General features: G+C 41.0%; 1 protein-coding gene across 2 annotated transcripts in view; it reads left to right on the top strand.

The window, feature by feature from the left end:
• The first annotated feature begins 678 nt into the window (after nucleotides 1-678).
• The window catches only part of SMOC2 (SPARC related modular calcium binding 2), a 701,933-nt gene continuing 686,801 nt past the window's right edge, over nucleotides 679-15,810 (top strand). For both annotated transcript variants that reach the window (XM_063917728.1, XM_063917727.1), the window contains exon 1: nucleotides 679-1,321. In XM_063917728.1, the coding sequence (XP_063773798.1) occupies nucleotides 1,238-1,321 (84 nt within the window). In that variant the 5' untranslated portion in view covers nucleotides 679-1,237. The remainder of the gene's footprint in view (nucleotides 1,322-15,810) is intronic.

Genomic DNA, 15,810 nt, shown 5'->3' with positions numbered 1-15,810 from the left:
GTGTAGTAGAATACAAATGTAAATGTGCATTATGTTTTCAATATAGTGGCTAGCTCAGTAAGGAACTATACTAAGAAATAAAATCCCATATCACAGTTATACGGCATTTGTAGGGCACAATGGTGACATCTTGTGATGAGCAGGTAATATAAGGAGTGGGGACAGAGTGAAGTAGGGAGTGAAAGATAAATGTGAATTATGGTATGGTTAAATACAAATATGAAAAAACATGGAAGAATAGAGGTGAATTAAATCTCACATAAATGTTCTAACTTCAGTGTCTGAGTGACTACACTAAATAGTTTCTGCATGCTGAAATATGTCTACTGTAAACATACAACGATATGCATTAGATTTATTGTGCTATTTTCATAACCTTATTATCACATTATAGGCTTCACTTAAATTTAAAGCGCATCTACTGAAATAATGCTAATAATTCTAAATAGTTCTAAGTGCAGTTTATTAAAAAGAAAAAGTAAAGCACATGGAGGTATTGGTAAAGTATTCCCACTTTTCCTGCCTGTTGTAGGACTATAGAATTGTTTTGTAATTAGGAGTGTCAGGGGGTTAATCAATCAACTGAGAGCAGCAGGTCTTGGAGCAGATTGTGGAGGCAGGACTCAGGGTAGGGAGAAAAGAGGGGTTTTACCATCATCATCTGGTCATTTCTATGTGACTTGCAGCTACACCTTCCCTGAGAAGGAAAGACACATTTAGCCTGTTGCCTGCAGCCATATAGGCGTTAGGTAGCTTTTCTCTTCATTCTACTTGGCAAGAAGCAATCATCAGATGACAGATCTCCTAAAGGAAGGGGGAAAATCAACAACGTAAAAAAAAAAAGAGAAAAAGAAAAGAGATAACCAGAATCAGATAAGAAAGCAGCCAGAATAGAGGGAGGGAGGCAGAGGAAGGGTGAGATCTGTTAGTCCCAGGCTATAGCGCATCTGTCAGATGAAGAATGAGAGTAATAAGGGTGTATTAGCAGAGTAATCTGACACTGTACTGTATATGAGGGAACTGAGCAGGCTCCTCTGAAAGTGACAGCAGGAAAGGGACTTGCTGCACACACTGGGCATAAGCAGTAGCCCGCACACGGATCCAGCTGAGGAGCACGGAACCAGGGCACGAACTAGTCCTATTTGCACGAACTAGTCCTATTTGCACGAACTAGTCCTATTTGCAACCTACAGTATAAGGAAGTATCTGGCGTTGCTGCTGTTGATGTGCTATCAGGATGCTGCCTGGTAACTTTCTCCTGCTGCTGCTGATCCTCTTCCTGGGACCGGTCACCCGTGCACAGAAGTTCTCAGCCCTGACGGTAATATCCCTCTGCATTCCTCTTTGCACTATGTTACTTTTAGTGTTAGTGACATTAATCAGGTCTGCCCTCCCCCACATCTTTTGTGAGGCTGATCTATTCTGTACTGCTCAGATTTCACTATAGATTCTACCATTGCCATTGCGTTACTATACAGGGACACTTGTACTACACGGGTCGTGCAATAACTTACAGTATTTTCTTGTTGTAATAAGAGACAGCAGTAGATTGGGCAAATGATACTCCCGGTGTGTGATGGATATTACATTTGCAGAGATAGATAGGAGGAGGATGTACCTACAGTACATACTGTATGTTATGAATATATTTACTTAGGTGCTGTGCTATATAGTATCTCACATGAACCATTGTGTATTTCATCTGTAATTACTGTATGCAGTATTTAAACAAAACTGCTACCTTAAAGCTGCACAAATCTGTGCCCATTGTTCCTGTGCTTGGCTATTGGGTTCTTATTTTGCAAAGAAAAGCAGAGTAGCCTCCATCAGAAGAGGTGGCTGGTGGCTCTTTCTTTGAGGGGTCAATCATATATTATATGAATGCAAGATAAATCTAAATATATTATTATTATTATTATTATTATTATTATTATTATTATCATCATCATCATCATTATCATCACCCCACAGTCCACTAAAGGGCAACATGCCTCCAAATCTCTTTTGTATGGGGACTATTACTTACACCTGGGGTAATATAAAGAAACAGACTGATGGCTTTTTTAAAAATGTATTTAATTTAAAAACCATGCACTAAAATGATGCACAATATGTGATTGTTACATAGCCTCATTTGCTCTGCAGTGGGATAGTTTAAAGTAGGAAGGGTGTCCAGTATGATCTAGTACATATAATGTTGAGCTATAAGCACTTATGGGGGTTTGACCTTATATATATTTTACTTAACATATTTGTCTTCCTGTATTATGTACTTGTCAGAATTGTGGTGTTCAAGTGGTGCTACTGTATGTGAATAGTCACGGCAATTGCCTTTATTTCTTTGTCGTTTTTTCTTTAAATGATTACTTATCTGATCAGTATTATAAGATAAAGTAGATTATGTACTATACTATACATAGAATTGACAGTCATTTCAAATGAATTTCATCATTGATTATAAATTATTTGTATTTGATATGTAGAGTTAGGTAGATAGTATTTCAACTACAATAAATGCTTTTGAATTGATCAAAAATAGTCTGTATAGAACCAAAAATATATATTTAATACAAATATAAATTATAAAGATAAATAGATAAATAAATAAATGATTAAGTGAATGGATCATATATATTGGTGATTATGAATCGTGGTGACAAATTGAAAAGTTGTATGTATAGAATTGACAAGTACACACACACACACACACACACACACACACACACACACACACACACACACACACACACACGTGTATTTATTTGTGTGTATATATATATATATATATATATATATATATAGAACTAACATGGCAGCAATACCATCTAACTCCTATGATTAGCATAGTAAGCACCTCACATAATGAAATATATGAGAGGTGGAGGTGGAGGGTTAAAGAGATAACATACATAGGCAGAGTTTGTAACGCTTATGAAGAAAAATACATCTACATATAGCCTGTCTGTTATAACATACTGTATGCTGTAATTCAGCTGCAGTGAAATGTGTATACAAGCTAGGATGCCTTGTGTGTAAAAGTATGGGTAACTTTGCACAGATTTTATTTTCCCTACCTAGATAATCATGTAATCTAATATTGGTGTTTGTGACAGAGGCTAGAATTGTGCTAGAACTCATTGGAATAAAGTTTCAGTACTTGTTTTGGCTCAATAGTCATTAATATTTACAGATCACGTCCTTCCGGCATATGTCATCAATTTTTCAATTCTGTCTCTTTTTTTATCCGAGTTCCGCTACTTTTTATTTACAGATTACGCACTGGAATAACGTAACATGGCCAAGTGCGCAGTATTTATTTAATAACATGATGTGCAGTAAGCAGCAAAAATGTGCTGTAACCCGCAGCAACCAATTAGAAGTTTGCTTTCATTTTCGTAACTGCTACAAAAATGATGGTAGAATCTAATTGGATACTATGGGTAGAAAAACATTTGTGCAAGTAGAATTATAATTTCAATGAGGAAAAACTTGTTTTCAGCCATGACAGTATATCTAATTTTCCTTTTTCCTTTTGGTTCGACTTATTTTGTGGGTAGAGCTTATAAAAAATTACAACTGGGAAAATCATCAAACCATAGGGAGGTGGACGGGGAGAGTGTGTGTGAGAGAGAGAGAGAGAGAGAGAGAGAGAGAGAGAGAGAGAGAGAGATCACTTTTAAATTGCAGTAATCTAGCTCTGTCATCATTTGCTTGTCTTTTGTATTTTACATAATTTCATAGCATCCCAAGATGTGAAATTGGAGTGATCAGCAGAGACTGTACCCTGTTAAGTGTTCTGGTGTGTAGCATGCAATGTGGGAATTCAGTCTTTTTGTTTGTAAGCGTTACATTCAGCACAGATTTAATATGCATGGAAAGAACATCCTAAGTGGTCATTATATTTAAAAGATGCCAAAGCAAAATATGGTGGTGGTTTAGTCAAAACATTTGTATTCCAGTGTGGGTCATATCTATTTCACCAGTCAACAACTGTGGTTTACAGCTAATAATTTATCCTTTCTTTTGTTTTGGTATAACAGTATTTGCATAACCCTAATTGATACAATATGCGTACAAACATTGAAATGTAGTTTGTACAAAGCTCACAATTGGAATATAACTCTATGGGGGAACTGTATCAGTGGTTTGCATACCGCTTAGCTCCCTTGTGTTGTAGTCTATTTATGCCACTGGAACTTGTTAACTCCAAAGCCTTAGTTTAAAAGAAAAACACACAAACTTGTGACACATCAAGAAAATAAACAGTTTTATTATGCATTTGGTACCAAGATCTATTACATTAACCCAGCAGATGATATTACCAACTGCCCCTTTATCTGTTATACCTAGATGGGAATACTAGTCTCCAGTTTTCTAGCTTTCAGACAATAAAGCGTATTTAGAGTTGCAGTTTAACATAGATTGCAGAGTACAAATTTTCTAGGCCTAAATTACAGGATTATATTTAATTTCCTATCTCGAAGCGAAAGATCACACACCTCGAACCATTCTGTCATCTTTACGGCAAAATTCAGCTCACCCAAACAATAAATTCTCTCTTAAAGTTGTGAGGAAAGGTAGTGAAGTGTCTTTGTTCATACCTGAAATTCTTCTGAAGGGGCGTGGTGTTCCTGTTTTGTTTCATGGGCAGCTATCTCTGTGTGGGATGTGTGGTTCTAATTGCAAACTCGGTTCTTGTGGAAATATTTAAGCCACTACATTTATCAGTTTACCACAAATACCTCACAATTTCTTTCAGTCACATTACACTGACCTCAAAGAAAAAGTCAGTATGCTTGTCTTAACTATTATATTGCTGCACACATTTTACATTCTATGTTGTGGATGCATTTTATGTGCTCTGTTTAAAATTAATCTAAACAGATTTTGTCAATGTGTGATGACTAAGGTCTGAGTTAGTAGTTATCACCTTGTACTCATGTCTGCATGTGGGGATAGGGCACATCTTTAGCAATCAGATAATTGGAATGTTTGCAACAACAAAATGTGAGTTTTCTGAGGGATACAGTAACCAATCTACTCCCGGAATTAAACAAATTTATATAAGTGATGGTAGGCTTAAATATGACGAGGGCAGTGTCAAGATGTAAAGGGGGAAAGGAGGCAAAATAGAAATCATAGACTGAGAGTTGGAAATGAGAAGGAGCAATGTCCTTCAACAGGACAGAGTAGAGATGTTTGAATATACCGAGTGAGACCTGTGGGCATTGGCATAACTAGTGAAATGGCTAGTCACTCTTCGGAGGACCCGCTTAAGAGGTGCCATATTCTGTCTGGCTGATAGTGGACTGTCACAATAGCTTTATGCTGACCTTAGTGATCTTGACCAGTTACAAAATGCAACTGCAGTTATATTGTTTCTTGGGTGTCACTCTTGACTCCTCCCTCTCCTTTGCACCCCACATCCAAGCTCTGGCACAATCCTGTCGTTTCCAGCTACGCAACATTGCTCGTATCAGGCCATATCTCTCCCAGAGTGCAACTAAACTCATCATCCACTCACTGGTCATCTCACGACTTGACTACTGCAATGTTCTCCTCAATGGCCTCGCTTGCTCCCATCTTGCTCCCCTCCAATCTGTCCTGAACTCCGCAGCTAGGCTTATCTTCATCTCCCGCCGCACCACATCTGCCACTCCCCTTCGACAAAATCTACACTGGCTCCCATTCCCCTACAGAATCCTCTTCAAACTCCTCACCCTCACATACAAGGCCATATCTAATTCCACTGCTCCCTACATCTCCAACCTACTTTCCCTTCATACTCCCTCCCGCCCCCTACGGTCGACTAATGACCGTCGCCTCTCCACCACCCTGGTCACTGCTTCCCATGCATGAGTTCTGGATTTTGCCCGTGCTGCACCCCTTCAGTGGAACGCACTCCCCCACTCCATTAGACTCTCCCCGACCTTGCAAAGCTTCAAACGGGCACTAAAAACCCACCTATTCATCAAAGCATACCCTCCCGATGCATAATCCAGTGCTGAAGCCACGCCTCCACCCCCCTGCCTCATGCCGTCAACATCTCAGCTTTGCTTGAATACTGCCATCAGGCTACCTCCCACTTGCCTGCACCTCTTGTCATCTGTCTGTCGCCCCTCCCCACTAGATTGTTAGTTCTTCAGAGCAGGGCCCTTTCTTCTTGTTATCTAAGCCCTCATCTCGACACATATCACTCGCAGCTCTCCCCTACTCAACGACCATCTTTATCCTGCTAGTCAAGGCTCATCTCCATCTATTGCCACCAGCCTCTAGTAGTACGATGATCACTCCATCAATACTTACATTTTAGCTGTATTATGTCTTGAGAACGTGTGGTACTCTGTTACCTGTACTCTTTCTGTTATTTATTTACTGTAATGCTATGTTTTGTCTCCCTGTACTGTCCTTTGTACGGCGCTGCGAAACACATGTGGCGCCTTATAAATAAAATGTAATAATAATAATGTAAAGCTGGGGTCAGAGAGAGTAATCTAGGGCCACGCAGGCTGCATGTGCAGTATACGTGTGTGGGGCTGCATGGTCTCTTCCAGGCTGTCTGCGCAGCTTCAACAATAGCTGTTGCTACACATACTGCCTTGGATGGGGTGTGACTGAACAGACCATTAGAAAGCTATTGGTCCATGTAGTCGCCATTCCTTGTTTAATGTGGCTCAGCTGGTGCCATGGATAGGGCCACAGTGTTGCACAGGTACAGTGAGTTGTATCCAGCCCACCCCTCTCTCAGTGCCCCTATCTAAAACAAAGAAAATGGATTGACAGAACTGGCCAAAGAATAACTGGAGCAATACAGGCCTTTTTTATCCTTAGAAACTTTCATTTTCAAGCCAATAAAAATTTGAGCTCTTCATGTGTTATTTTGCATGTCTACCTACTTGTCCGGTGGCCTCATTTCAAGATGCTCTTCCACTTTCTGTTGGGAACACTAGTTTAAAATCAATCTGTATCTACATTTGTGGGTTTGGCGGGCACTCTAGAAAATGCATATACACAGCTCTAATCAGCCAAAGAATTAAATTCCTTTTACATGGTGAAAAATGCAGAGCTCTTACCAGGGTGGCACCTTTAATGCACCACTTGCATCCTCACTAGATCTTTTAAATAAGCATACCCCACAAATAGAAATATTATTATTTCGCTCTAGTGCAAATGTAGTTACTCAGCAATCCATCATACACAACCTCAAGGATGGCGCTATAATGTCCACAAATCTAGTTCAGGTGATTAACTGTAAACATTGTTGCATAGCACAAATTGTTACAGACATCATGCAGATTACAATAACTGAGGGCTAGGTCAGAGGTTCCCAAACACGGTCCTCAAAGGTACCCTAACGGTCCAGGTGTTAAGCATATCTACATGTATGCTTGGCCACAGGTAACTTAATTAGTACCTCAGTCAATTTTAAGGGGACACAATGCTAATGAAATTTGAATGATTGTAACTTTTTTTTTTTACTATTCGAACTTGTCCATTGAAAGCTCACACCAGGATGTACAATGCAGGGCTGTTTCCTATAAGAATGCTGGTGTAGAAAGAAGAATAGCACCCAGAGAAAGGGGCTGTAATGGCAAGGGAAACTAAAAAAGATTTTGGCCCTTATTTCGAGTTGTTCGCTCGCTAGCAGATTTTAGCAGCATTGCACACGCTAGGCCGCCGCCCTCTGGGAGTGTATCTTAGCATAGCAGAATTGCGAACGAAAGATTAGCAGAATTGCGAATAGAAATTTCTTAGCAGTTTCTGAGTAGCTCGAGACTTACTCCTACACTGCGATCAGCTCAGCCCATTTCGTTCCTGGTTTGACGTCACAAACACGCCCTGCGTTCGGCCAGCCACTCCCCCGTTTCTCCAGACACTCCCACGTTTTATCCTGGCACGCCTGCGTTTTTCCGCACACTCCCAGAAAACGGTCAGTTTCCACCCAGAAACACCCACTTCCTGCCAATCACTTCAACGATGAAAATTCTTTGTTCAGATGTGAGTAAATCTACTAATTTTTGTGCTAAAATACTTAACACATGCGCACTGCGTACCATGCGCATGCACATTTTTGCCTTAATCGCTCCGTTGCGAAAATCGGCAACGAGCGAACAACTCGGAATGTCCCCCTTTGACTCCTCAATTGCCAAATTTACCATCCCAGTTTTCCTATTATAATAGATCACCTACACTAAAACCCAGTTCGTGATACCCAAATAATAAAAGAATAACAAGCAAACTTAATTTTATTTACATTTTATTTGAATAAAACACTCTATAAACCCTTATTGGGCACTTTATAAAATATAAAACAAAGCGTTAGTTTCTGCTTACTTTGTTCCTGGTCTGTATTAGTACAGCAGCAAATATTGTTCTCTTCTTTCTTCTTCTTGAATTGCCATAGTCCAATAAGAAGAAAAAATGTTCTCCTTTGCCACAGAACCAATCACAGTTTCTTGCCTTTGGCATGGGCTTGGCTAGCATTGAGAGATGTTTCAGGATTTTCTGTTTATTTTCCACATCAATAGAAATCAATAGATACATGTTAAATATCTGTAAAGGAAAAAAATGAACAAAGCTGCAGAGGTCCATTGATTGAAATGAGGTTTCTAAATGTTGTAATGCTGGAAACCCCATTGAATAGGCAATTGAAATGAATAGGAAAGTTCCACTGATAAATAAATACATTTACATGTCAATCAGTTCCAACAGCAGAGAGCTGGGATGATTTTCACTATAACAGTTGACCCATTAATGTCGGGATTGCTCTGTCTTAATGAGAATCAGCACCAGACCTGTTTAATGCATAGAAGGGAGGGATGCAGATTGTAACCTCCCGACTCAGAAACTTTAAGCCCCACGTTAACAGCCTGGCACACTTCTTATACCTACTGTGCTATAGCGCCAGTGGCAACAGGTATCTCTGGAGTGGCAGCTTTGCCACCTTAGTGTTCCCAGTATATTAGACGAATGTCCCTAAGACCCTGCCCCTATACAAAAATAGTAATAATAAAAAGACTTACACAGTTTTAAAATAAACATTTATTCTTGAGTCTGAGCAGTGAATTCATCTTTTTGAGACAACAATTTATGATAATTTGATTAAGAACTTTTAAATTAATCCCCCCTATCAACTTGATTTATCTGTCTCAAAATGAATGTATTTTATAAGAATTAATACCCTTTAGTAAATAAGCTGCCAAATTTAGAACACATGTTCATTTCTCACTGCACAGTCTACCAGATTTATAATCCCCTCACTCATCACATTTCACTGTAACAACCTCTCTAAATTTACAGTAACCAATCTGACTGTAGTGAAATGAATGCTTATTTCCATTGCAAGTTTCATTCATGTACACAATTACACCCCACCTATATCTCTCTGTTATGCAAATCCCTCAGTTAGTTTCCTATTTACTAATAAGTTAACCCTGACTCACACATTTAATTCCCTAAATCATGCTCTGCCAAGTTACAGATCAACCCTAATCTACTAAAATCCCACTTGACAGTTCCTTCTCTTCTACCATATTGCACTAACTCTCATCAGCTTTTCTGATTGTATATACTGTACAAGACCTCTCTTGCTATGCACCCTATTTCTGGAATGCTGCTCCTCATCCCATTACACTTTCCCTCTAGCCTTCAGGGCTTTGAACACTCCATGAATACTCATCCTAACAACAACAAAAAAAATCACATGGTAACTCACACTCAAAACGTCCCTTTGCTAATACTAATACAATCATGACTATGAATAAATATATACAGGATGGTGTCTGTCTGCTGAATCTAAAATAACGTAATAGTCTTGCGGAAATCAAGTCACAATTTTATTATATTAACAATAAAGGTATTAAAACAAAAGCACATGAAAAATCTAAAACTGTACATTGAACTTTAAAGATAATTAAACTTACAGTAGGTTAGCCTATATTTTTTATATTATTTTATTATGTACTCACAACCAATGGTGGCTCTAGAGGTAGGGCTGTAGCACAGTCCAAAATTCAGATAGGGGAGCCACCCCAATAGCCAATGAGTCCCGGATGGTGGTGTTTGGAGTGGCAGTTGGTGTGGCTCCCCTGCGCAGCCCCACATCTGGAACCGCCACTGCTCACAACCAATAGTACAGTCGTTCCCAAACTCGGTCCTCAAGGCACCCTAACAGTTCAGGTTTCAAGGATATACTTAAGACCAGGTGACTTTAAGGCATTTAAGCTACCTGTCAGTGTAGTGGCAGTGTTTCTCTGAAAAGTACTTTTGCATTTTCCATTTTGTAATACTATCAGGGGTGGAATATGGGGGTTAGGCCGCCCCTAGGCACATTATTGGTCCCCCCACCCCAATCATGGCATTGACCCCATCATTTCGGGTGCCAGTCCAGATGCATCGACACCAAAGCAGCCCCAGCATCACTCTACTACCAACTCCTGGACCACAATTTGCTGCCCATTGTCTCACCCCTGTCATCTGCTAAATAAAATATAAAATAAAATAAGTTGTGCTGAGGAAAAAAATAATCACCTGAACCTTATCAGCCTGGTGTGCTGCCCCCCAGCAAACGCCGCCCCTAGGCACGTGCCTCACTACTGAATACTATTCAGATTTGTTTAATTATAATAAGTACTAAGTAGGACTAGTGCTTAACATTAACTTATTGTTCTTATTTTTAATTCTATTTTTGTATTTATTTATGATGTTTAATCCAGTGGTTCTCAAACTTTTTTTGGTTCAGGGTACCCTTTAGTGTCTCAAACTTTTTTGCGGCACCCCTAGGTGAGAGCAGGGCCAAACTCCGAGAAGGGACAGCATCATGGTGACACACATACCTCGTCCTGGAGGTGGGGATAGTGAAATACTTACATTGTGTCCTAGGAACAGATGGACATGGTGACACACACACACAAGATACGGAACGGAGGAGGGAACATAATGACACACACACACTGGGGCCTGTGGATGGGGACATAATGACATGCATAATTTAGCCTGGGAGAGGGTAGAGAGCTGTGCAGTTATGTACCATAAGAAGACGGGGCAGAACAGAACTGCAGAGACAGTAACACCACTGGAGAACGATCACATCACAGCTTGTACACAGGAGGAGCTGCCCTCCTATGGAAACAGGTCCTGAGTGGCGGCGCTTCCGATTGCTCAGCTTGGCATTTTTTTTGTCATTGCTTCACAGATGCATTAGGGAGAAAGATGAGGTGTGGCATCATCACTGAGCAATTCCGGAGCCCACCCCCAATCTCCGTCGGCTACTCAGAGCTTCAGCTCCGTCCACATCATGCCTACACACGAATGCACAAAAAAAACAATGTATTTTTTTTCCAACCCTGAAGCATTATAAAGGAGTGACAGAGTTACTTAACAAGGGTGGTCATTCCGAGTTGTTCGCTCGTTGCCGATTTTCGCTATGCTGCGATTTGTTGCTAAATGCACATGGTGCGCAGGGCGCATGCGCTTAGTTATTTAACGACTGAAAAGCGCCGCATGATCCTCAGCAAAACTGCTAAGTTTTTAGTTAAATAACTAAGCGCATGCGCCCTGCGTGCCTTGCGCATGCGCATTTTGCAACAATGACACCGAACACTTGTAGCATGTGGTGGAGCGTCTTACGGGGGTCATTCCAAGTTGTTCGCTCTTTGACGATTTTCGCTATATTGCGATTAGTCGTTTACTGCGCATGCGCAAGGTTCGCAGAGCGCATGCGCTTAGTTATTTTACACAAAAGTTAGGTATTTTACTCACGGCATAACAAGGATTTTTCATCGTTCTGGTGATCGTACTGTGATTGACAGGAAGTGGGTGTTTCTGGGCGGAAACTGGCCATTTTCTGGGAGTGTGCGAAAAAACGCTGGCGTTTCTGGGAAAAACGCGGAGTGTCTGAAGAAACGGGGGAGTGTCTGGGCGAACGCTGGGTGTGTTTGTGATGTCAAACCAGGAACGAAACTGACTTAACTGATCGCAATGGCTGAGTAAGTCTGGAGCTACTCGGAAACTGCTAAGAAATTTCTATTCACAATTCTGCTAACCTTTCGTTCGCAATTCTGCTATGCTAAGATACACTCCTAGAGGGCGGCGGCTTAGTGTGTGCAATGCTGCTAAAAGCAGCTAGCGAGCGAACAACTCGGAATGAGGGCCTATATTAGCAAATCACCTCAAGCTAAGAAAAGGATACACCTCATTTCGTAAATAGTTATTGTAGTTAATTATCGTTGCCTAAAATAATCTATCCTTTGTTTATCCAGTTCTCACATTCCTACATAGTAGTCTTATGTAGCAAATAATTATGTTTGCTTTATGGCAAAATGGATAGAAGGCAAATTTTTGCTTTAATACGTCATATTAATTAAACATGATACTTGTGATTGGGGTGCTTTTCAGAGATGATTTATGCTGCAAAAAACAAACAAAAAAAAACTACATTCCAATTCTGGAATACTGTATGATAGCAATTTAAATAACTCTTCTATACCAAGTAGCAGCAATAAATCTGAATCATTTTGACAAAAGACACAATGGTAATAACTGTTATGATAAAAATACATCCAAATAAGCTTTCTCAAACACTTTTGGAGTACAACTGCAGTCATATAGACAGTTATCTTTATTACAGAATTTAACTCGCTTGGTTCATGAATTGCCATTTAGATAAATTATTATCACACATTTTCAGTCAAAGTAAAATGTGTATTTTTAATGACATACTGTGACAGTGGTGAACCACAAAATGTACAGTGAAATGAGAACGTGACTTTACACCATTGTCACCAATGAGTTTATTACTCATTTTTCATTCAAGTTACAGAAGTTAATGTAATTAATATCTGAAGAGTGACACAGCCCACTTGTTACTGTTTTCCACCCCTTTTCTCTGTCTTTCTTCTTTCCCTGTATCTCTCTCTCTCTACCCATTTCTCTTTCCCCATCGTTCCATCTCCCACCCCCCACACACTTCTCTATATTCTCCTTCTTTGGGGGGGTACTCAATTGCCCACGTTCATTGACCATGGCTCATTTTCTGGCCGGGGGCTATTCAGTTAGTATTGATAAGCCAGTGTGAGACGCAGCTTATCAGGGATTTGGTTTCATCTGTTTCATACAGGCGAAGCAAAATCCCAGAAAACAGCCCTATTTTCATCTGATTGACTCAAAATAGATTACTCAAACTATGCAGCCCAGTTACTTTACCAGTCGTGTTGGCCTATTGATAGATAGCACGTATAGCTGTATTCACTGTTACCTATTGGTTCCCATGGATCGGAGCTTCAGCAAAGTGGGGTGTCATACAGCTCACCAGGGCATACTGTAAACGGATAGCAGTGCAGGGATGCTGGAACAGCCTTATATCAGCAAGTTTCTCTGGAGTTAATTAAGAGACTTCTGTCTCTCACTATGTCACACTACACAGTCTTACACGGTAAAAGACAAGATGGCACATCTTGGGATAGAGCATGAAGTCTTCCAGAAGGACAGGAAGACTTGAGTAAGTGCAGTAGCGCACTCCTCTGTGTATCAGGCACTGTGGGGGCACATTATATGTATCTGGCACTGTGTGGGCATATGTGTATCTGGCAGTGTCGGGGCACATTATGTATATCTGGCACTGTGGGGGCACATTATGTGTATCTGGCACTGTGGGGGCACATTATGTGTATCTGGCACTGTGGGGGCACATTATGTGTATCTGGCACTGTGGAGTACATTTTGTGTATCTAGCACTGTGGGGACACAATATGTGTGTCTGGCACTGTGGGGGCACATTATGTGTATCTGGCACTGTGGGGGAATATAATGCGTATCTGGCACTATTGGGGGCATATTATGTGTATCTGGCACTATTATTATTATTATTATTATTATTGGGGGCATATGTGTATCTGGCATTATTGGGGGCATATGTGTATCTGGCACTGCACTAGTGAGGGCATATGTGTATCTGGCACTATTGGGGGTGTATTTGTATCTGGCACTGCACTATTGGGGGTGTATGTGTATCTGGCACTGCACTACTGGGGTTATTATGTGTATCTGGCAGTCTACTGGAATGTTAGGTGTATCTGACACTATACTGGGGACATTATTTTTAAGGAACACTACTGTGAGCGTTATGTGTAAGGCTGCTAATTGTGTGTGTAGAGTGGGAGTGAAATATATATATTTATAGTTTGATAATATAAATTTGCAAGGCCGCGCTCACTTTCCCAGGAGCGGGCGTTCCAACAGGGGCATGCATTTGGGACGGGGGGGCTGCTTCAAAATTTCTCGCTCAGGGTGCTAGTAGGCCTGGAGCCAGCCCTGCATCTTCCTATTGCTCCCTTCCCATATCCCTAACCATCTTTTTTTGTTCTTACCCACATTTCTCTCCCCCCTTTTTTCTCTCTCTTTTCTGTCTTCTCCTGTTTTCTCTTCCCACTCTCTCTCTCTCTCTCTCTCTCTCTCTCTCTCTCTCTCTCCCTCTGTCTCTGTTTTCTCTCTCGTGAAAGTACTTTCTCTTCTACTACAGTATCTTTCTCGTATTATTCTCCATCATTTAGGCCTCTATTTACAAAGCTTTGACAAACCCTTTATCATGCGTAACCTGTGATAAAAACACTTTTCACGGCTCTGTGCTATTGAGAAAGTGGGTTACCGTAAAGAAATGTCTGATTCCTTTTGGTTAGCTTTTCTTACCATTCTCTTTGAAAGAAGCGTAACACCATCTCTGGATGGCATAAAAAGTTCTGTAGGAGATAACTATCGAAGAGCCATTTCTTCCTACCTGTCCTCAGCATGTTGCCATGCCCCCTTCAGAGTACAGCAGCCAATCATTGCATTATACAGATTTCCTCTTAATCGCTGCGGCCACGTGCTTCAAAGTACAGATGCTCATGAACAGGCTTCACTTGTACCTGGCAGAGTTTCTTAATTGCAGTTCAGTGTACCCTGATGCTAGAGGGACAGTGGCTATTACTGTGATGTAATGACCTTATTCTCTCTCTGTTTTTCCTTTATAATCTCCTCCTGCTGTTCAGCATCTGTTTTTTTGGTAGGTATTTTGTAATGAGCATTGTATATAAGCAAAAACATGGACATGCATGTTTGAGCTGCTGTGGTGAAGTTCGTAAACAGTAGTGGTGAGAAACTGGCCCAGGACGCAGGATTGGACTTGCCTGGCTGGGGGTCCGGGTAAATCTCCAGTGGGTCTTCTGCTTTGAAGCGCCATCCACTATCATAAGCAGGTGGCACCAATGTGAGAGGTGGGTGGTGACTGATACGTGACACGCTGTCTCCATATACAATATTCAGTACTGCAGCTGCAGTTTTGCCCAGTGCACTGACCTGTAACGCCGAGATGATTACCGATGAGTGCAGGAACTCCTCAGCAGTGTCTACTGTGCTCCGATTGGCTAAAGCTGGGTAGACTCTGAACGATATATCGGACGCTCGAGACATCGGCCAATATAGCATTAGCGGGTCTGTGGTTGTGTACACCTGATTTGTTTGTGAACGACGTTGTTCACGGTCAAAACACATCGGTTGTGTAGCACAGTCAATGGGTGATATATCAAAAGCTATATTGGCGCATCTGGCCATGTGTACGGGCGATCCGCCAATTCCCCGTACACTTGCTGCATGTACTGATGTCACAGCTGGGCAGGCAAATTCAAGCACATTGCGTTAAGAAGCACAATGTGTTTCACTTCAGTGTCATTATGCCTCTGGCGCCTAAGACTGTCTCCTCCTTCACCTCCAGGTAAGTGTGTATACTTACCTGTATCACACAACCTGTCACTTCGGTGTATACCCAGCCTCAGT

This window comes from Pseudophryne corroboree, chromosome 4 (genome assembly GCF_028390025.1).
Source record: "Pseudophryne corroboree isolate aPseCor3 chromosome 4, aPseCor3.hap2, whole genome shotgun sequence".
Lineage (NCBI taxonomy): Eukaryota > Metazoa > Chordata > Amphibia > Anura > Myobatrachidae > Pseudophryne > Pseudophryne corroboree.
Note: the sequence above shows the minus strand (reverse complement) of the source record. Positions and strands in the feature narration are given on the sequence as shown.